Genomic DNA, 22,061 nt, shown 5'->3' on the forward strand with positions numbered 1-22,061 from the left:
ACTGGCTCTTCTACATTTATCTGGCAGTCCAGTCGATCTCAATCCAGACATAGGGCAAGGCTTCCGGAGGGCTCATCCCTCCAGTCAAGGCGCACATCAGAGCCAAAGCACTGGACACCTCCAGAGGCTAATCAGCCATGGCCACGGGTGACAGCGTGGCTGTTTGGCCACCCACCCACCCACCCACCGCTCACCCCACCCACAGAAGGCAACATCTTTCATCCTTAGTCAGGAAACATGCTGCTGCTGCTGCTGCTGCTGAGTGGGAAGGGAGACATCGCTCTCAGCAGAAAAGGCCTGTAAGCACCCTCTCACCCCTTGCAGCTACAGATACGTCCAGGGTCAGGGGCTTCTCTGCTGATTTTTAAAAAATTTTATCACACAGAAGACACATAAAGCATATGTAGACACCAACAACAGCAACAACAAATATGAAGGGGAAAAAACAATTAAAACCTAACAAAATACTACCCATTACTTACCCTACAAGTTTGGGACTGCACCATTATTGGGACTGCAACTACATCTATTATTTTTGTTTTACTATTCTAATACATTGCGCTGTTTTCTTTTACATTTCAAATCCTGCTCTTGCTTCGCTGTATGCACAAGCTCTCAAAACAGCCTATAAAAGAAGTCAGTTTTGCCATTTCTGAATATTTCATGACTTTCAAAATCCAGAGCTCCTTTGTTGGTATTTCTTTATCCCTCCATTTTCGTCCATATAGAGTTCTTACAGCAGTAGTTATATACATAAAAAATGTTCTGTATTGTTTTGGAGTTTCACCTCCCAAAAGTCCCAACAGAAAAGCCTCAGGTTTTTTCATAATTGTTATCTTCAGAATTGTGCGTATTTCTTTTAATGTCATATCTCAAAAACATTTAACTTCTTTTCACATCCACCATATATGAAGAAAAGACCCCTCTTATTGTTGACATTTCCAGTAAATATTTGACTTACCTTTATACAACTTTGCCAAAAAAAATTGGTGTCAAATACCATTTATACATCATTTTATAACAATTTCCTTTTAAATTATAACATGATGTGCACTTTAAATCTTTCTTCCACAATTTCTTCCACTGTTCCATCGGTATATTTCTACCAAGATTTCTAATCAATTTAATGTCATCTTGGAAATTCAGCAACTTTCTGTAAGTAGGCCATTTTTCTTGCATAAATACTTCTTAGATTTAAAAAAAAATCTTTATGCATTTCCCCCTTATCATACCACAAATAATCATGCCATCCTAATCGCCTATCAAAACCCTCCATCCCAGTATTCTTCAACATCATCCATTCCCTTATCCATACCAGGGAGGCAGCTTCAAAATAGTGTTTTAAAATTGGCAATGAGAAACCCCTCTTTCCTTTGTGTCTTGAATATTTTTATTTTTAATTCTTGGCTTCTTGCCTTGCCAAATAAAACTATATCATTCTTGCCATTGTTTGAAACATAATGCAGAGTTAATTATTGGATCAGCTTGGAGCAAAAATAACATTCTTGGATATACACTCATTTTTATTATCACTGATATCCTCCCCAAAAAGGACAGGTTAATTCTAGTCCCTCTCAACAGACCATTCTTCACATCATTCCACACTTTAACATAATTATTTTGGTATAACATCCAATTCGTATTCATCAGCCACACTCCCGAATATTTTATTTTTTAACCACCATTAAAACAGATATTTGAGTTACTCCTTTGTGCTTTTTGGTCCATATTTTAGTCAGCATTTTGGTTTTAGTTGATTCAATTTAAACCCCACCAAATCTTCAAAATATTATTTTGTTTAACAATCTTTCCACATTTTGAATGGGCTCTTCCAATATAAATACCACATCATCCACAAAAGCCCTCAGTTTACATGACTGTTTACCTACTTTCAGAACTCCTATTTGATCTTCACTATTTCTATTAAGTATCTTTAAAGTCAATATGAAAAACAATGACGAGAGCGGGGAACCTTGTCTTGTTCCCTTTTGTAGCTCACGTTTTTCAGACAATTCACTATTTACAATTATTTTAGCATCCTGTTCAGTGTATATTGCCTCTATACCATTCAAAAAGTTATTTCCAAAACCCATTTTTTCCTAACATAAACAGCCAAGAAATGCTGTCAGAAGCCTTCTCTGCATCCAAAAAACCCAAGGCTGCCGGTCTGTCAGGTTCAGGAGCTTCTCAAGAGAGAACTTGTGGGGATGCTCCACCCCTCACCAACACTCAAGCCGGCCAGCTACAACAACTTTCTGTGCAACATCTTGCAGGCACGTTTCCATGAGGAAGCACATCACACAGGCAGGCAGGCAGGCAGGCAGGCAGGCAGGCAGGCCTCCCAACACATTTGAGTTCCAATACTCAGGCAGGGGTGGCCTTTTGGACACTAAGAGAGCTCAATTAATAACCAAGATGCCAGGAAAGGGTTTCACGCGCAGCCGTTCAACAAGACCTCTGGGGGGCCTGCACTAGCACAGGACACTTCACCAGCTGAGCACAGAGATCAGAAAACTTGAGAGCTTTCCTGAAATCAGGCATCAAACAGTTATCACCTCAAAAGAAGCAGGAGCAGCAGCCCTGCCAGTTGCATGGGGCGGGGAATACAGCCCACCTGGGGATTAGTGGTGACGCACGTGCGCTCTCAGGGAGGCCAGCAGGACACCCAGTGCCAACCAGCCTACACCCCAAGAGGGTGTGGGCAGCATCTGACAAAGGCTCAGGCAGGTGAGACTGGCCAGCCCCCTCCGCGATCAGGGGCAGGTGCAGGGGGATCCGCCTTCTCTTGATGTAGCCAGAACACACAGCCCTTCTCCCCGCCCCCCACTGCTACAGAGGCAGGCCAGGTCAGCCTGAAAAGCCTGCAGGCACAACGTCACACACCCCACTCCTCATCCATCACGAGGAATTTGGCCCATCATGGCCGCTGTGCACCCACGGCCACGCCCAGAAGAGACTGCGAGACTTCCCTACCTTGGGCCATTTGGGATTCAGGAGTCGGGCCTTGATGGCATCATCTAGAGCTTTGTCATATTGCTGCGTCTTCATGTAGGCTGCAGAGCGATTGCTATACAAGATGCAGTTCTGAGGATCAGCTCCCAGAGTTTCACTGTAAAGGGCAACGGCCTTGTGGAAGTCCCCATCATGGCAGGCCTGGTTACTCTGGCGAACCTTCTCAACAAACTCTGCTTTGCTCAGTGGGGGGGCCTCTGGGCTGGTTCCTTCAAAGGTTCTGGATCCAAGCAACGGAATCTGCAAAGAGAAAAGAACAATTAACTCCAAGGCATTCATAATTTCATTTATTTCAGGGGTGTTCACGGCCATTGTTGGCCATAACACCACCCTAGCAAAATCATGTGGCCGTAGGTGAAGATGTGGTTTGTTATTAACTTATCTGCATCCCTCTTGAAAGTGCATCTAGGCAGTCGTGAAGCACGGGAACTACAGCAAAGTTGTTTTGCTTCATGTGTGACACCAGTGTGAGGAGCGGCAAGCAGGAAATCCTCTCAGCCACCTCTCTGGGAGACCCAGCAGAGGTCTTTTCTTGGTCAGATCAAAGTCAGAGAGTTGAACATGTAAGACTGGCCTTCTCTGAACAAAACACAGGCTGACTGTTCGACCTACAGAGACATCAACTCCTTTGTCCTGGACCTCTGGCCCAAAGGACCGTCTCCCCATTTCCCATGAGGCGAGGCGAGCCTCTCCTTCCCCTGCCCAGGACCAACATCTGCCTTGCATAAAGACTCTCGAAGCAGAACAAGTTCCTCCAAGGGCAGCACTGCCATCCCACTCCACAAAGTCACTTGCATGTGACTAAACGTAAGGAAAGCCAACTGTTCTCCTCACACAAAGGCAAACCTCAGCAAGTCATACCTCTCCTCTACTCACTGCCCAGCAGGGTGCTGCCATTCATGTCCCAGATTTACGGTTGAGGCCTCAGGAAAAGGGCAGGAACTAACAAAGTGGCAAATTCCGATCACATTTTGTCCACAGTGCATGAAGAAAGGGCTTCCCCAGCCATTGCAGGCAAGCACCCTTCTACACAACTGCCCAGTCGGAAGGGCACAGTCACCCTACCCTGCACACGCATCCTGCCCATTTCCCAGGCCCCAGCCCTGAAGCCTGACACCTCAGGGCCACCAGCAAGAGCCACTGCTGGGGCCCAGCAGCCCTCAAGGTTTGCCCAGCTGCCCCTTGGCCTACTCCTCTCCTCAGTCCCAAACCAGCCTTGGACCAGTGTCTTTATGCTGAGGGATAACCAGCAGCCCGGAGCCCCTTTGGCCTTCGCCATGATGACATCCAGCCGTGTCATTGACGGCCCTGGCGGACACGCCTCCTCCTCACACAAAGAGCTGCTTCTGGAAGAGAGGGTTGCTGATCATGCTACTGCCAACCACGTCAATATTTCCATGTGTTCCAATGAAGACTGGCTAGCGAGGCCTCTTGCTCCGACCCCGCCTAGCCCCACCCCCTCTTGGAACCTAGGCAAGGTTGGCACTTGGATGGGAGACCACCAAGGAAGCCCAGGGTCGCCGTGGCAAAGCAGGCCATGGCACAGAAGAGCTTGAATGTATGCCCCACTTCTCTCAAAGCAGCTGACAAACTCCTTCCTGTCCTCTCCCCACAGCAGACTCCCTGTGAGGCAGGTGAGGTGCAGAGAGTTCTGCTAGAACCGTGACTGGCCCAAGGTTACACAGCAGAGGGGTGGGAAAACTACAGTTCAGCAGATAAAGAGTCTGCCACTCATGTGGACGAGTGGGGAATCAAACCGGGCTCTCCAGATTAGAATCCACCTGCTCTTAACGCCTACACTATACTGGCTCTCTATGTCTTTTGTCCCAACCTGAATGGCCCGGGCTACTCTTATCTTGTCAGACCTCAGAAGGTAAGCAGGGTTACCCTGGTTGGTACTTGGGTGGGATATCATCCAGGAAGTCCACGATGGCTACACAGAGGGAGGCAGTGGCAAAACAGTTCCAAAGTTTTTTCCCCAGAACCCCTACAGCATCACCATTTTGCAAAAAAACCCCAAAAGCTAGGCCGCTTGCTGCCCCACGTATTGCTCAGACCACTGACCAGAGGATGTGGTGATGCCGCAGGACTACGACCGTAGAAGACTCTCCGGCTCTCTTGCAGTCCTTCCTCAAGTGCAGTAAACAACAGAGCCGAGCACTCCGCCCCCCCCCCCCTCACTCCCCTGCTCCAAAGACGAAGCTCACAAGCCAGACTCGAGAAAGACGCTTCAATTCGGGCAGCACAGCTGAAGAGAGACCTCGCTGGCAGAGGAGCCTACGACTTTAGCATCACCGAGCAACTCTGGCCTTCAGTGCTCGAGCAAAACCCATGAAGCTAAAAAACCCCACCCCACCCCCACCCCCGCGCTTGTCAGGGGACCAGCTGACTGTGAGAGCAGCAGAGCGGGCAAGGAATGATGGGCCTCCATTTCTGAAACGGAAAGCCACGCTAAAGACAGGGGGCGATTAGCCCTTCACAAAACCTCTGCTGACAGGATAAGCAGGTCGTCCCTGAAAAGGGCAGATTCCACGCTGCTGGTCTCACCCGTTCTTAGGGCAGCACCTCTTCTTTGGTGTGAAGTCAAGAGCTGCCAACGTTCAGCTTCTCGACAAACAGGCAGTCCTGCCGCTGAATAACAACCAATACCTGCGTGGTGATCGACAGCACAACTGCAGAACTGGTGTGACTGGATCCCAACCACCAACAAAGGAGGTGACCATCTCTGGCTGCCCCCTCTGGGCTGACAAGCTCCTCATTGGAAGGACTCCCAACAGGACTAGGTCAACCACCCACTCCCTCTAGCGGACAGAGGAAGAAGCTGCTGCTCCGCCAACGGGAGCGCCTGCAGCACATCCCCAGCTCTGCTGCCGAAAGAGCACAATTCTCTCACTAGTCTGTGATGGGAGAGAGAGAAGAGCCAGTTGGTTCCCCTCCCCTGCCTTGGGGCTGCTGGGCACTGCGACTGGGCCCAACAGTGTGCTCCCCCAGGGCACCGATTCCACAGCCTGGCCTGTGGCACTAGAAATCCTGCCCAGTCCTGGAATTGTCACAGTGAGAATCTGACAGAAAGCCATTCAAAAGGAAAGGCAGAACTGAGACTTCTTTTCTAATCCCCCTCCTTCCTTTTCAGATTTTCTACTGGAAATTAAGGGATGCAGTCCATGTTTCATTTTAGCATCACGATTGCAATTCTTTTAAAGAAAAGTTCATAAGTGGTTAGTGTTGCTGTGGTCTCTCCCCTCAAAACGCCTCTTGAGGACCCTGCGAAACATTCAGAACGGCAGTCCCCTCTCATCCCCTCCTGCAGACGCTCTCTTGCAAGCCTCTGATTCCTCAGTGTGGCCAAGCGAGCAAAACCAAACAGGACGCTTCTCCCCCCAACAGGCCTTCAGCTCCCTGACACGACTAGATGTAAAATCAGGAGCCCCAAAACGAGATCTGTCCGTAGCTGACTCTCGTGAGGAAAGGAACTTGATAGCCACCTTGAGTTAGCAAAGATAAGGCAGAGTATAAATATTTTAAATTAATTACATCAATAAGTAAAACTACATTTTCAAGGGCATATGAGACATTTTTCAAGTGATGCCAGATTGGGCTTAATGTAGAGAACTTTGTCCAAACTTGCCATGACGCATGTGACTGTGGTCCATTTGATATCGTAGATACATGATATGACTGTGTTTGTGTGGGTGTGTAAGTGCAATCAAGTCGATTCCAAGTTCCGGTGACCCTATGAATTAATTATCTCCAGAATGTCCTATTGTTATCAGCTTTGCTCAGGTCCTGCAAAAGGAGGGCCCAGGCTTCCTTTCTCATGGCGGGCTTTCCTCTTTTCCTGCTGCCTTCAACTGTTTCTACCACTACTGTCTTTGGCAGTAAGTCTTCTCTTCTTATAACATGGCCCAATGTATCTCACAATATTCATCTCACAATACTAGAACCAGGGGGCATCCGCTGAAAATGCTGGGGGGAAGAATTAGGACTAATAAAAGGAAACACTTCTTCACGCAAGGTGTGATTGGTGTTTGGAATATGCTGCCACAGGCGGTGGTGATGGCCACTAACCTGGATAGCTTTAAAAGGGGCTTGGACAGATTGATGGAGGAGAAGTCAATTTATGGCTACCAATCTTGATCCTCCTTGATCTGAGATTGCAAATACCTTAACAGTCCAGGTGCAGCAGAAGGCCATTGCTTTCACATCCTGCACGTGAGCTCCCAAAGGCACCTGGTGGGCCACTGCGAGTAGCAGAGAGCTGGACTAGATGGACTCTGGTCTGATCCAGCTGGCTTGTTCTTATGTTCTTATGGCCAAAGTATGATAGTCTCAGATTAGTCATTTTACCTTCTATGGAGAGTTCAGGCTTGATTTGATCTACAACCCAATGATTTGTCTTTTCGGTAGTCCACAGGGTTCATAAAATTCTCCTCCAACACTACATTTCAAAGAAATCAACTTTCTTCCTGCCAGTTTTCTTCACTGTCCAACTTTCAAAACCATATATAATAATGAGGCACGAATTATCTTGATCTTGGTCCCCAGTGACACATCCCTATACTTAAGAACCTTTTTCGGCTCCTTCATGACTGCCTTTCCCATTCTCTATCTACTTCTGATTTCTTAGTCACAGCCGCCCTTTGGGTTGATGATGGAGCCAAGAACTAGAAAGTCTTGAACAATTTCTCCAGCAGTCGTGACTTCTGCCTTCTTGATGTTCAGCTGCAATCCCACTTTGGCATTTTCTCCTTCAGTGGTAGCTATTTCAAGTCTTCACTGTGTTCTGTCATCAAGGGGTGTCATCTACATATCTCAAATTATTAATGTTTCTTCCACCAAATTTCACTCCATCTAAATCTAATCCAGTTTTCCTTATGATACATTCTGTATTGAGACTGAAGAGACAGGAAGACAAAACACATCCTTGTCTGACACCTTTGCCAACGGGAAACCATTCTGTTTCTCTATATTCTGTTCTAACAGTAGCCTCTAGACTAGAATACAGATTGAAAATCAAAAGAATCAGATGTTGTGAAACTTATAAATTTTTAAACTATCCATGGCTTCTCATGAGCCACAACACAGTCAAAAGCTTTGCTGTGATCTATGAATGCCTCAATGGATGGCTGTTGAAACTCTTGAAATTGCTAAAAGCAGGTGAGAAGCAAAAGTAAAAGGTCACAGAAAACATCAATAGAAAGTTGAAAGACCAATTAGGCGGGCTGAAAGATCAACATGGGAATACAATAAATGAACAGGACAAAATCAACTAAAGGTGGGACAATATGATGATGATGATGATGATGATGATGATGATGATGATGATGATGATGATGATGATGATGATGATGATGATGATGATGATGATACATTACAACTTCCTAGGCCTCTGGGTGAGGTTAGAATTCTAATGAATGGCCAACAACAGCTAAAGATCTGGCAGCTGTGAAATCTACAACAACAACAACAATAATATTTGTGCTGTGTTGTTATGTGTATAATAATAATAATAATAATAATAATAATAATAATAATAATAATAATAATAATAATAATAATAATAATAATAATAATAATAGAAGGCAGCCCTACTGGGATCCGCATGAATACTATGTCGATACATTACAACTTCCTAGGCCTCTGGGTGAAGCTCGAATTGTAATAAAAGGCCAACAACCAGCTAAAGATCTGGCAGCTGTGAAATCTACCATAATAATAATGAAGAACTATACAGAAGAGATGAAAGGATTACAAATAACTTCAAAGAAATGTTATTGAAAAAGAACCTGCAATGCTAGAAAATAAATTCAAAGCTGCACTGAAAGCAGTTAGAATAAACACATCATCAGGATTATTAATAGCCACAGAAACCGAGTCCGTAAAATTTTTAACAAGATTATGCCAACAAATACGGATTACAAAACAACGGCCCATTGACTGAAGACACTGAATTTACCCTCCAGTTCTGAAAAAAAACTTCAACTATTGGATCATCACATAAAGAGATGTTCAGAATCTTATGACAGACTGTTGCCATAGAGGAAATGAGAAAGGCCGGCTGTTTAAGAATGATCAGGAGAAGGAAGAGGCACTAGAGATCATGTTTAAAATTTACAGTGGTTACAGGCACATTCTGAAAGAATTTCAGAAGAAAATCAGCTTGTGATTTGTAGATGCAGCAAAGCTTTTGACTGTGTGGATTGTGAAAAGCGATGGTTGGCTTCAAGAGAAATGGGTGGGCCGCAATATCCGATTGTTTTGATGCACCATCTACACTCTGGACAGGAGGCTGCTGTTAGAACAGAATATGGAGACACGAAATGGTTTCCAATTGGCAAAGGTGTCAGACAGGGCTGTATTGATCTGCCTGTTTCTTCCACCTGTATGCACATTGTATCATCTAGCTTTCACTGTGTTCTCTTCTGTCTTTTTAATCTATTGTCTGTATTGTTGATGGCATACCTTGCCTTAGGGGCCTTCAGTGTTTGCAGTGTTTTCTGCTCCTGCAAACCTAGTCCTATTGTGTAACAGACTTCCCTCTATGCTCCACCTCTGAAGATGCCAGCCACAGATGCAGGCAAAATGTTAGGAACAAGATCCACCAGACCACGGCCACACAGCCCGGGAAACCCACCAGAACCACTAGTCCTATTGCACTGTTCACTTGATGCTTTGTGCTGTCTGACGGTTGGTATGTTTTGTAATCTGCCTCCAATCTCAGCAAGAAAGGCAGGCTGTAAATAAAGCAAATAAATAAATACATCCCAAGCGATGCCTGCCTGGTTAACTACTCAGGTGCAGGAAACCCTACAAAGTAAATGGCTTCCTTTAAATGGAAGGTTTCCCTGATCAAGGAGACCGGAAACGAGCAGAAGTTCTAGCAAAGAAAGAAAAAGTTAGCTGACAATAAGAGGAGTAAAACGGGGGGGTTGAGAGGTGGGCGGCTGGAAACAGCCAGCCAAACTTCCAGCATTGCCCTCAAATATACGTCACAGGAGCGGCGGCGGCGGCGGCGGCGGCAGCAGCAGAGTGGCCGGGAGGCGGCTGGACCTTCGGCTGACACTTGCGGAAGGCGGGCAGGCAGAGGGCCGAAACACGGCGGCGGCGGCGGCCGCATGGACGCGGGGGGGGGGGGCGGTGCGTGGGGGGAGGGCCCTGTGGAAAACGTGGGGCCGCCGCCGCCGCCGCCTCCCCGCCGGCCCCACTGCTTTCGGAAAGGGGGTCTGAAGAACGAGTCGGAGGATGCAGAGGACAGGCCATGAAGTCCGGCGGGGACTACCCGTCAAGGGGGAACTGCCCGACGCCGGAGGGAGGGCTCTGGAGGACGCCCACCCCCACCCCCACCCCCACCCCCGGCCCGGTGCAAGTGTCCAGCAGGCAGCTGCGCCCCACAGTGAGGCCCTCCTGGGCACGACTCCAGCCGGCCTCTGTGGCGGCCGCCGGGTGGCTGCGGAACTCAGCCCCTCTGACTACACCGGCTTTGAAAAGGGCCCCCCGAGGTGAGCGAAGCCTCTCTTGGCTCGGCCCTGCCCGGCCTGGCCTCGGGGAATGTTTCTCGCGTTGGCCGGCGGGAGGCACTTCGGGGGCGGCGGCGGGGGCGGGAGGTCTTGCTGGACGGCGAAGAAGGAGCTGGCAGCCCCGGCCCGGCTGCAGCCACAGGGGGGCTCTTCCGCCTCGCCCTCTCCTCTCCCGCCACACAGGGGCCCCGGACGGACGGACGGACGGCGGAAAGAGCCGAGCGCCTCCAGCCCCCTCCTCCCCGGGGAGGCCGGCCCGAGTCCCTTCCCCACCGAGGTCGGGGCAGCCCTTCAGCGATGCCCGCCTCCTCCTCCGCCGCCGCCGCCGCCTCCTCCCCGCACCCTCGCGGCCCCTTTCTGCCGGCGCTCGGCCAAGCAGGGCGGCACAGTGGTGGGCAACCCTCCGGGCCCTCGCTAGCGACCGTCCGGGCCGGTCAAGGCCTTGGCCCCCACCAGGCGCCTCTTCCCCGCGGCAGGACGCGCCGTCGGAAGCCGCCGCCCGGGAGGCCGCCCGTGGCTCGCTTGCCCAGCGGCCGCCTGCAGACGGGGCGCCGCGCTCCCGGAGGTTGGGCCCGGGCTGCGGAGAGGTTGGGCGCGCGCGGCCCCGGCGGAGAGACGCGCGGGCCGTCCCGGGGGCCGGCAGGGGCCAGTCCCGACTCACCCGGCTCAGGAGAGGCGGACGCGGCGGGGGCTGCTCGGCGTCCCCTGCGCTGCCACGGCGCGGCCCCCGCCGGAGCCTCCGCGGAGCAGGAGGAGGCGCCTGTTGCTCCATGCGACGGCCGGACCGGCGGCGACGAACGGAGCCTGGCCTGGCCCCGCCCGCACTCACGCCGCCTCCACGTCCTCCCCGGCCGCGCCGAGCCAGCCCCGCTCCCGCTCCCGCTCCCGCCCCGGCGCCATCTTCGGACTCCGGCCACCGCGCGGAGGGAGGGGCGCCTTGGCGCTGCCCCGCCCCGGAGGGGAGAAGGCAAGAAGGCGGGCGGCCGCCCCCTGCCCTGGCCTGCCCCGCTCTTGCCGCCTGCCGGGGCCCCGGGGCGTGCGGGCGGCCGGGCAACGGCGCGGCCAACTTTTCGCCCTGCGGCAAGTTGAGGCGGAGAGTTTGCCCAGCGGAGGCGCCGAGTCCGTCTCCCCCGGCGGCCGGCCCGAGAAAGGCCTCCGGCGCGCATCCCGCTGCAGCCTTCTGCGGGGACGCGCTGCCTCGGGGGGGTGGGGGGGGAGCGGCGGAACTGGGCAGCCCGGCCAGGGATTGTCCGGCGGGCAGAGGGGGAGCCGCCGCCGCCGCCGCCGGGATGGGGGGGGGGAGTTAGTTGCTGACCGACGGCGAACGCCGTCGACCAGGCCCGCGCGGAGCAGCTGCCGCCACCAGCGCCACGAACAAGGCGAGCAAGATCTCCAGCGGCCCCGAAGAAGGGCGGGAGGGGCCCTCCGGGCGCTCTGCCACTGGCCCAGAGACGCGCTTCTGCATCAGCCCCCCCCCCGTCCTCGCTCCCTCCCGGCGCCGGGGGGGTCTGCGGGCGGAATGGGGGGAGCAGCCGGCAGTGGAATGAGACCGGCCCGCCGGCCAGCGCTGCAGCTCTTCTCCCGCCGCCCAGCACGGGGCGCCTCGCCTGCTCCCCCCGCCGTCGGTCCACTTCCAAAGTGCGGGTCCCTCCAAGACGAGGACAGCAGCTCCTGGCTGAGCCGGCCTTTAGTGGGTCTGGAAGGTGCCGCTGGGCTCCCCCGAGGCTGTCCCCCCCGTCCCCTGCTGGATCCCTTCCCACTCCGGGAGCCGCCCCGCCTTCCCCGAGCTCAGCTCCTCGGGTGAATTCGCGCAGCTCTCGGGTCCTTGCGCTGGGCTTTCCTGGCTCCCGTCCCCCACCCCCCCTCCGCCCCTTGGGCATTCCCGCGTCTCCCCCGTTGCTCCCTCCCAGTGGGCCATCCAGCCATTCCGTGGGGCAGGCAGGTGAGGGCTGCTGGAAGCAGAAACACATTGCAGGTGTCTCCATGCCAGTGCTAGAATTGGCCTCTGAGCCAAGGTGGGGCCACTGGAATGCTTTGTGCTCAGTGACCACTTAGATATAGCCAGTACCTCAGAAACATGGAGGAAAGGGGGGAATCTAGGGGATACAGTCATCCCTGGGTGCAGTCTCTGTAGCCAGGACAATGAGGGGTGGGGTGGTGAAGGTAGTGCCTTATGCATCAAAGAGGGCACAGAATCCATGAGGCATAGAAAGCATGTGTAAGGAATTCCATAGAAGCAGAAATAAAAGGCTCTTCGGTGGAAAAAGACCGTTTATTCAGACATCTTAGAAAGCTCAAGTACCAGCCTGGCAGGAATACTTCCGTAGAAGCACGGGTTAACAACTCTATCCATCATCCCCTCCATTACATGGAGACGGAGACCTCATCTCCGGCGCGAGATGAGTCTCGCCGATGAGCTGTCGCCAGGGCTGTGTATGTACTCAAGATGTGCATCAACACCATTGAAACCTTTACACTCTGCCTCCCTTAAAGAAGACCCCTCCCCAGGTTTATGCGGAAAGTGATTGGAAAGCAGGGAAATAAGGTTAAGGAAGTCAATATTTCGGAATAAACCCATTGATTATACCCAGAGGAATATCCCACCCAAGGGCTAAATATTGCAAGCGTTTGGAGTGAGAGTCAGGATGAAGCGTCCAATTTCGTAGTGCTTGTATTGCATCAATAATAGTGGGTGGGGGGTCTCTCCGTGGTCGTGCCAGACATCGAGGCGGGAGCCTCCTTGGAAGGTAAACTGGAATGGAAGACAGGATGAATGTTACTAAGAGTTGAAGCCCAAAATCCAATGGGCAGTGACATCATTAATCACTTTAGTAATCTGTAAGAAAGGTCCTGAATCTTTTGCCTGGTTTGGAAAATTTATGCCGCGTCTCACAGGAATTTTGGTGAATAACAAATACACCCAAGCCCTGCATGAAATCCGGCGGTGCTTATCCGCTTACAGGCTTTGGGAGTCCTTAGCCTGTTGTAAAGAGGCGGTCTGGACCCGATTTCCACCCCTCGGCTAGGGATAGAAATCCATTGTTGAAACTCTGGAGGATCAAAGCTGTTGCGGTGAATTCGCGGCAGCGGAAAGGCGACAGACACAATTTCAAAGGGGTTTTCTTTGTACTGCTATGAACCGCATTGTTATAGGTACTCCGCCAAGCGGAATAGGCTTCGCGCAATTGTCTTGAGTGGTAGTTGGTGCTTTCGCGTAAATACTGCTCTAGAGGTTCTGTTAGTTCTCTCCGACTCACCGTCACTTTGAGCGTGGTAGAGGCGACGAAGTGACTAACAACCTAAAAAAGCAGAACTTTGAAATGAATTGGGGGCGTGGTGGGAGACCACCTTACTTGGCGGTGTAGGCGGTAAACATGTTGAATGAACAGCCGTGCTAACTTAGGCTTGGAGGGATGGAAGCACATGGAATAAAATAGGCTTGTTTAGAAAATAAGTCAACCACTACCCACTTGAACCGTGTTGCCATGACTTTCCGGTAAATCTGTAATAAAATCCATGGAGATGACTTCCCAGAGGCGGGAGGCCACGGGAGAGGTTTCAACAGCCCATGGGGCTTTCAGAATGTTTTGGCTTCTGCACAAAACAGAGCAACCTTTAATATACGCCTCAATGTCCTTTAGCATTGCGGCGCCACGGGCAGCGAGGGCCAAATGCAGGAGTTTCAGAAAGCCAAAATGTCCAGCCGGCCGAGGGCATCGTGGCGAGCTTCAAGAACCTGCTTGCTTGGAGGCGCGTGCCAACACTCCCCCTCCGTAACTCCATTCTCCAAACGCAGTGGGGTCACCTTCCTCCGGCTGGAGGCTCATGCAGCCGCCTCCTCGAGTTCCCTTGGGAAAGGAGAGGCGAGAGAATGGGCGGTGAAGGGGAGTGGGCGTCTGGTCGGTGTAGCCCCAACTGGGAGGGGAGAGAACAGTGCGTGGAATGTCTCGTAAGGCAGCTCCACCCCCCCCCTCCCGAGATTGGTAGCGTCAGCCAGTTGTGGTTTTCCGGGGGGGAAAAATGGACTGTGAAAGAAGCGAGAAAGAAATCGGCATTGCCGGAGTTGTTTTGCGGACATCTTGAAGTGGAAAAGAAGCGGCCAGGTTTTGTGATCCGACCAAACCTGAAAGGGGTGTTTAGCCCCCTCCAGCCAGTGGCGCCAAGTGGAGAGTGCTACTTTGATGGCGCGGTCTCTTTATCTCCACAGTCCAGTTGAGTTCAACACGGAGAATTTCTTTGACAAATAAGCACACGGAACCAGTCTACCATCTTTATTTTTCTGCAACAGGGCTGCCCCAAGCGCTTTGTCCGAGGCATCCCGTGAACCACAAACGGGAGATCTGGGTCAGAGTGCTTTAGAATGGGTTCAAATTGGTAAAAGCAGACTTTAAGAGCTGAAAGGCTGTTTGACATTCTTCAGACCAGGAAAGGGGGCCCGGGCTTGGCCGGACAGTGGATCTTTACCCTTAGTGCGTAAGAGGTCTGTGAGAGGAGAGTCAGTTCAATGGGGGGTATGAAGTCCGCGATAGAAATTAGCAAAGCAGAAAGATTGGAGTTCTTCGGTTGGTGGGGGCAGGCCATTGGAGGACCAGCGTCAATTTTGCGGATCCATTTTTAAGCCCTGAGAATCCATTAACCAAATAGTCAATAGAGGTCTGGTGGAAACAGCATTTGGAGAGTTTGGCAAAGAGAGTTGTTGAGCAAAGCGTTTAATACTTCCCGAACCAATAGCTTCATGCTCTTCCATGGTTTGTGAATAAATTAAAAGCGTCATCTAAGTATACCACAACTCCCTTGTACAATAAATCATGGAGAACCGTTGATAGGGGCCATACAAAAGCCCGGGGCTACCAACGAATGGCATTATTAAGTATTCAAACTGTCCAAACTTTGTGTTAAGCAGTCAAGTGTTCATAGCCTTCAGCAATTCTGACCCTGTAGTAAGCTTCTCTCAAGTCCAATTTAGTAAAGATGTGCCCTTTGCCCCAATGCATCTAAGAGGTCCTTGATCAAAGGCAAAGGATATTTGATGGACAGGAGACTGCATTGAGACCTCGATAATCTGTGCAAAACCGTGAAGACCCATCTTTCTTTTTTTACAAACAAAAGCGGAGACTGGCGTGTGTGTTTGTGCTTCCGCCGTATGAACCCTTGGCGAGGTTCTTGTCCAGGCGAGAAGTTCCTTCTCCTCATTAGGACTCATCACGGTGGATTCTACCTTTGGGCAGTTAAGCCCCGGCTGTATAACGATTTGCAGTCAGTGTCTCTATGGGGTGGCAACTGATGCGCATTCTTGCTCCCTGAAAACTCTGGCTAAGATCTTGAAATGCGCCCACGATTGGGATGTAATAGAATCAGGAGCAATGGCTGATGGAAAGCCAGAGAGGGGGGTGTGTCAGGAGAAGTTGAGTTTTCCCCAATTCATGTGTTCACCTTGAGAGGGTCAGTGAATTCTAAGATCCTTTCTTTCCAAATGAACTTTGGTTCATGTAACAATAACCATAGCATGCCCAGAACTGTAAGGTGTTTGGCCACTGGGCGCCAAAATAAAACTAATTTTCTCCCAATGGTGGTATAGCGGAGAGAGCGGTTGTGTTTTGAACTGGGCGGTCCTTAGTTCGAGAGGGCTGCCCGTCCATTTGGGTGAATGGTATGGGCAACCAGGAATTTGGTCAGACCCTGGCTCCTCTGCCACCTGGGGCGCGTGGCAATGGGAGCAGCCAGAATCCACAGGCGAGGCTATAATGCGGTATGCTTAGGGTTGGCCAAGCGGCTTGGACAGTAATGGGGCGCTGCCTTCACTCACCAGCGTCGGGAGTCGGACCCATGTCCATGGGGGCTGAAGAAAGGCAAACAGCTGCTTCCCCTCCTCCGGGTGCGCCGATGACGCTTTAGATGAGCCCGTCGGCGGCCCGATTCGCGTGGTGGCAGCAGATAGGGGTGCTGGCGTGGCTGGAGCGGTTGGTTTGTTCTTCGGACAGTTGGCGGCTAGATGACCTGGTCCTCCGCGAGTAAGGCAACAATCCCAGTCGGCCCAGCTCAGGAAGTGGTCAGGTAGGCGGCTGGGCTTGGCAATTGAGCAGTGATGGCAGGTTTTGGTAGGCTGACCTCCACGGCCTGGCGTATTCCAGCGAAGGCGCCACCTGGGATCCCCAACTGGATCCAATCAGCAATAGTCACGAGGAACCCGAATTAAAACACCGTTTCCGCGCGGCTTACCGTCAACAGCATCCGAGAAGTATTAGGCATTTCATGCGTTCAGGCCACTCAGGAGGAGTCGACGCCGCGAAATTCACCGGGTAAATTCTGCAAGCGGCGGTTGCTGCCCTGCTGGAATGGATTTGATGGTAAGGATAGCTTCATTTTCGGCGCCCAGGATCTTGGAAGCGGCGCTCTTAAGAGCTTGGAGGAATCTCGGGCACCCATGCGTAGAGAGTCTTCATCTTGCAAAATCCAAAAAAAGTCACAAAACCCAGTCGGCTGCTGCCCCATCAGGACTAGGCGATGTCCATATTACACCGGCGCTCGGAGCCATTTATAAATCATCGCAGTCCTCCATGGTGGGCATCGAGGTTGTAATACCAAGATGAAGTAGGGGAGTTTGGAAGCGGTCCCCATCAGCAGGCAGGTATCGGAGGGGCCTGTAGTAACCCCTTTCCATGGCTCTTAGAAGCCTGCAGGATGCGCAGGAGTTGAGCAGGTTAGGCGGTGAGCAGCGGTGCACGCGCCGGAATGTCGGGTGGCGGTATTAAACGTATGCGGTGCGGCTGGCGTTCCGGTGGGAACTGAGCTGGTCGTGGAAGGTGCTTGGGGCGGCTAAGCGTTGCCCCTCTGAAGCCCGGCAGTATCAGTGAACAGCGTAGACTCCAACTTGGGGCTTCCTGGTCTGCTTTCTGCTTCCCTCAGTTTGTCCCTCTCCAAGGCAATAGCCAGCTCTCTCCTTACCTTGGTCAATGCATCCTGAATTAAGCATGCAGAGCTGCTTTCTACCGTTCCAATTTAGCCAATTCGTCCCGGTTTAATAGCTGCGAAGTAAAGCTCACTTTCGTCGCGCATAAATGCGCCTGAGCTTTGGCGTTGCCGCTGCCGTAAATCCAGTTTAGGAGTGTTCCAGGACCTTATGCATGGACTGACTTGAGAATTCTCGCATATTGCCGTTACAGGCGCGTGCATCTTTGGCTTGCGGTCCAACTTTCGAGTTGGACTTCTTTCGCGTTGCTGTTCCCCGGTCCCTCTGCAGGTTTCAAAATGGCGCTTGCTGCACGCCTGTGCCCGTTCCTCCTCTCCATAGCTGGCGTTCCACGGGTCCATAGCTTCTTGGGCATCTACGCCCAGTCGGCCGCACTTCCTCATCCCAGTTCTCTTTTCGATGGGAGAGGGAACAGATCCGGCTGGAGTGCAGGCTTTCGCCGGACTCTTAAATTACCGATCTGGAAGCCGAGACATCGGAGACACACCGTAGCCACCGGTGGCTCCTGGGGCACCTCAGGTGCAGCCGCTGACCGGGATCCAGGGGAGGTCCCGATCGGGAAGGCGATGCGGATACCCTCCCAATCAGGTTTAGTCCCAGTGTCGCCCGGACAGACTGATCGCTGTGCCCGCGGTGGTTCTTTGGGAGCATCACCAAAATCACGAGGTCAGGAATCGTTCAATGGACTCCTGGGTTGCCGCTGATGAAAGGTGGTCCGGAGCCATCTCCTCCACTGACAGGCAGTTGCATCTGAGGTTTTGTAATCCATACGAAAGCGGGTAGAGAATCCGATCCACGAAGGCGCTCGATCCATAGGCACAGCGCCCCAAGCGACTCATGTAACCATCCCATATTAGGTACCGTCATCACGTCCCTCATTCCAATGGAGTAAAGGAAGACCTTCGTGCTGATCGAGGGCGGGAAAAGAAGTCACCAGCGAGACCGTTCTCCGCCGGTTCACTCCAGATCCAGAAGGAAAGGTTGGAGCCCTCTTTGGGAGCTTCGCACCTTCCCCGAAACATTTCCAACCTCTCCGTGCCGAGAAACCAGAGGGCCACTGCACTAGGGATATAGATGAAGTAAGATTCCTGCCACAATGGTAATTCCAGTAGAAGCAGAAATAAAAGGCTCTTCGGTGGAAAAAGACCGTTTATTCAGACATCTTAGAAAGCTCAAGTACACGCAGTGGCAGGAATGACACTTCCGCCAGAAGCACAGGTTATAACTCTATGCAATGCATCCCCTCCACGGCTTCCCATGAGACGGAGACCTCATCTCAGCGCCAGAGATAAAGTCTCTCATGGTAAAGCCTGGCCATCGCCAGACTGTGGGAATGATAATGTGCTCAAGGTTAAGTGACTTGCCCTTCCCATCAACACCATTGAAACCTTTACAGCATGAGGGGGTGAACTCCCCAACAGAAGTGATTTGGGCGGAAACACTGGATGATTTAGAAGAGGGGGTGCTCTGTCTCTTTTGAAGCAGATCTTGAGATGGAGGAAGCAATTAGGGAGGTGACGGAAGCAGATACTGTTGTGTTGCCGGGAGACGTCAACTGCCCGCCCATGGATTGGATAAACATGTGCTTGAGTAAGTTATGCTGTAAACATGAGATTCCCTCCCAGACATCATACATGACTACTGTGCACTCAGAAAGTTGGTCACGGAGCCGACCAGAAGGGAAGTGATCTTGGACTTGGCTCTGAGGGGGGCTCCAGACTAGGTGAGAGATGTAGCGGGTCTTGAACCATTTGGGAACAATGCTACGAAGTACGGTGTTCATGCCCATGGAAAGTTGTGGTGGGCACCAGAGTTGCTGGGGACCCCAGCACAATCCCGGAGCAATCTGAGCCTTGTGTTCGTTGCATGGACTGTCCATAGAGAACCAACTGTAGGTGCTGTTAGCAGACCACCCCCACTGCAGTGGGCCTCAGGATTGGCTGGCCATTTCTGTTTCCAGGGTTTTTTTTGGAGGGTCAGGACAGTTTTTCCAATGCCAAAATTGGGAGGGGGAGATCCTATGAGATATTTTTCTTTCTTAATAAGTGAAACCCTGCCTTGCAAAGCATTTCACTCATTCCAAATACACAGCATGAAAATGTCTGTGGGATTTATTAATGTTTCCCATGGAAATGTTGGGGGTTGAACACTGAGAAAAGGTTGAGGTGCTGCAGACATACAATATTTTCTTTTTTTGTTTGTTTAAATGTAAATAATTCTGACAGCAATTAAGTGCTCAAATGTGCTTAGAAGATTGAAAATACTGAACTCTTCAAAATATATATTATAAAATAAATGTAGTGTCATAAGTGTATCTTAATATCCAAACATCCTGATAATCCTTCCACTTCCTGTGAATCTCTATGTCAAGACCCGGTCAGTGCTGGCCACGTTTCCCGCAGGGGCTTCAAAGAGAGAGAGAGAGTGCAACTGTTGCTCTTTGTCTGGGAGCTGGTGCGGTTTGGGAGACAGCTGAATAAGAGGGGGCGGGGGGGTGGGTGGGGGGTGGGGTGGGGGGTTCACTGAGCAACAGGAGGAGGCCTGCAGAGCTGCATATCTTGGGGACTTGGGGGCCAAAAGGCAACCTTGTCGAGGATTCCTGCTGTGTCGCATTCCTGGGACCTGTCATTCAATAAAAAGGATTTCATTATTAAATGAGTCTCATTATTGGACAACCCAGGGCCACGACATTATAAGATGTGGGAATTTCCGTTCAGATAATACACTTGTTTATTTCAGAATTTGTTTCCTACCTTCAACTTTTATTTATTTATTTATTCAACTTAATATACCGCCCCATCCCCAGAGGGCTCTGGGCGGTGAACAACATCAAACAGCAAACATAAAATAATTAAAACATAATTATCATAAATATCAATTAAAAACAGCGAATACGTCCTAACATAGGCATCCCACAAAAGTCAATGCTTACCATAACTAAATCTCTCCCAGAAAAAGAGGAGAGAGAAGAGATGATAAAACCTGATGATATAAGGGCTCACATGGATCAAGACCCATATGGAACAGTGGGGGGGGGGGGCATGACCACAGACTCTTCCTTTTTAGCGTTTCGTACCTCTCAAATGGCCACAATGGATGCTGCCTGGCTATGGAAGCCCAAGGTGCAGCCCTACGCAACTGTTCACCAAAGTTTAGGTACACTTGCAGTATTTCTAACAGAAAATGAAGATCTTTATTGTTTTAAATTTTAAAAAAATATTTGTTAGCCACCTGTTTCCATTGCAGAACTCAAGGCAGCTTATAAATAAAACATTATAAAACATAAAAACACAATAAAAACAACAATTATAAATCAGTCTCATTATTGGACGACCCAGGGCCACAACAATACAACAATTCACCTTCGACAATGCAACAATTATAAAATCCACAAAAAGTTAAAAGTTTTAAAACTCCAAAACTCCAATGCCAGGAATACATTTAATAGATATGCCCAATAGTACAATGTTATATGCTAAATAATAACGCACATTTTATGCTGTTCAGTCAGGAAAAGTTAGCATTGCAATCCCACCCACCCCCCCAATTTGTCCTTGCATGGTGTCAAAAGTTCCCATACGTTTCACATCTCTGGTCTGCACTGTCCTGAACTGTGTTCTTTTCTCTTGTGTTAGAGGTTGCTGGAGAATGCAAAGGGGCCATGCATGATTCCAAATTGTTCCCAGTTCTTCTCTTGCATTTCTGGGAGTTGGACGTGTGCCCGGTAGGAATTCTTAGCCCTCCCTCAGGGCTGGAGTTTATGGTTTAGTTCCAGTGCAATCCTTCTGGCCAGCATGCTAAATCAGAGTCAGATGAGGAGATCAGCCTCTTTCTTATTGGTGGTGAAACAGCTTAGATCAGAAGGTGGGTCTGTCTGCGGCTTTCACACTTGCAGATTCTATTAGCTACGCTCCTAACTTCACCACCCATGGAATGCTGTAAGCACCCTGCTGCCGCTGGCTCCAGGGCCAAGGGAAGGAAGAGGGCAAATCACAAGGTAATTGTCTCCTCACTCTGCTGCCCCCCCCCCCGCTCCCCCCCCCCCCCCCCCCAACTTGTGTGCAGTGTCTGGGGAGTAATTTCTGATAAAGAGCTTTTTCTTTATGCTTTTCTCTGTGGTTCATTTGTTTCAGTTGTTCAGGGAATGTGCACATTAGTCTCCCCTTAGCTGTGAACTGTCACGAGGAAGCTTTTTGGAAAAGAAGCCCCCCCCCCCCCAGATGCCGTGACTTCCTTGGAGGCTATGGGGCAGATGGGGGCTACGTGTCACAGGGGGCTGGCAGGGCTGAGATGCTCTGGGATTGTCAGCAGCAGAAGGAAGAGCCTGTGGCCATTCCCCTCTCTGCTGGGCATCTCTCGCAGTCTGCTATTGTAGCTCAGTCCCCCGTTCTGAGAAAGCAAGCAGTCTGGTGCCGAAAATGGAGTACCAGCCATTGCTGAAAGACGCTGGACACCGTCGCAAGGTAAGCAACCCTCGCCCGAGAGGCAAAGGCATGTCTGTCTGCACAGTGAAGAGGGAAGGGGGCACAAATCCAGAGCGGTCCTGTGCAATCCCACTGGTT

The 22,061-nt window shown here is 50.9% G+C and overlaps 3 protein-coding genes across 10 annotated transcripts in view; 1 reads left to right on the forward strand and 2 right to left on the reverse strand.

The window, feature by feature from the left end:
- The window catches only part of TTC28 (tetratricopeptide repeat domain 28), a 99,277-nt gene extending 87,614 nt beyond the window's left edge, over nt 1-11,663 (reverse strand). For both annotated transcript variants that reach the window (XM_048514132.1, XM_048514131.1), the window contains exons 1-2: nt 11,191-11,663; nt 2,974-3,252 (exon numbers count right to left, since the gene is read on the reverse strand). In XM_048514132.1, coding sequence (XP_048370089.1) covers nt 2,974-3,252; nt 11,191-11,301 — 390 coding nt within the window. In that variant the 5' untranslated portion in view covers nt 11,302-11,663. The remainder of the gene's footprint in view (nt 1-2,973; nt 3,253-11,190) is intronic.
- Nucleotides 10,387-22,061, forward strand: part of LOC125442630 (solute carrier family 2, facilitated glucose transporter member 11-like) — a 28,156-nt gene continuing 16,481 nt past the window's right edge. For 2 of the 7 annotated variants that reach the window (XM_048514134.1, XM_048514138.1), the window contains exon 1: nt 21,230-21,496. In XM_048514134.1, coding sequence (XP_048370091.1) covers nt 21,428-21,496 — 69 coding nt within the window. In that variant the 5' untranslated portion in view covers nt 21,230-21,427. Of the gene's footprint in view, nt 10,512-18,904; nt 19,090-21,229; nt 21,497-21,712; nt 21,963-22,061 lie in introns of those variants that run through there. The other 5 variants (XM_048514136.1, XM_048514140.1, XM_048514137.1 and 2 more) reach the window with 5 other exon arrangements.
- LOC125442522 (basic salivary proline-rich protein 4-like) lies at nt 11,355-12,514 on the reverse strand. Its single transcript, XM_048513891.1, has 2 exons — nt 11,845-12,514; nt 11,355-11,755 (listed from the first exon to the last, which is right to left on the reverse strand). Exons 1-2 carry the CDS (start codon nt 12,512-12,514, stop codon nt 11,355-11,357), a joined length of 1,071 nt encoding a protein of 356 aa, XP_048369848.1.

The sequence above is a fragment of the Sphaerodactylus townsendi genome, linkage group LG13, assembly GCF_021028975.2.
Source record: "Sphaerodactylus townsendi isolate TG3544 linkage group LG13, MPM_Stown_v2.3, whole genome shotgun sequence".
Taxonomy (NCBI): domain Eukaryota; kingdom Metazoa; phylum Chordata; class Lepidosauria; order Squamata; family Sphaerodactylidae; genus Sphaerodactylus; species Sphaerodactylus townsendi.

Excerpts from the sequence above, each read along its gene's own strand:
- LOC125442522 (XM_048513891.1), bottom strand. The coding sequence starts at position 12,514 with ATGGAGACACCTGCAATGTGTTTCTGCTTCCAGCAGCCCTCACCTGCC. Across the intron at positions 11,756-11,844 it reads GTCGACGGCGTTCGCCGTCG|TTCCGCCGCTCCCCCCCCAC; the intron begins GTCAGCAACTAA and ends CGGGCTGCCCAG.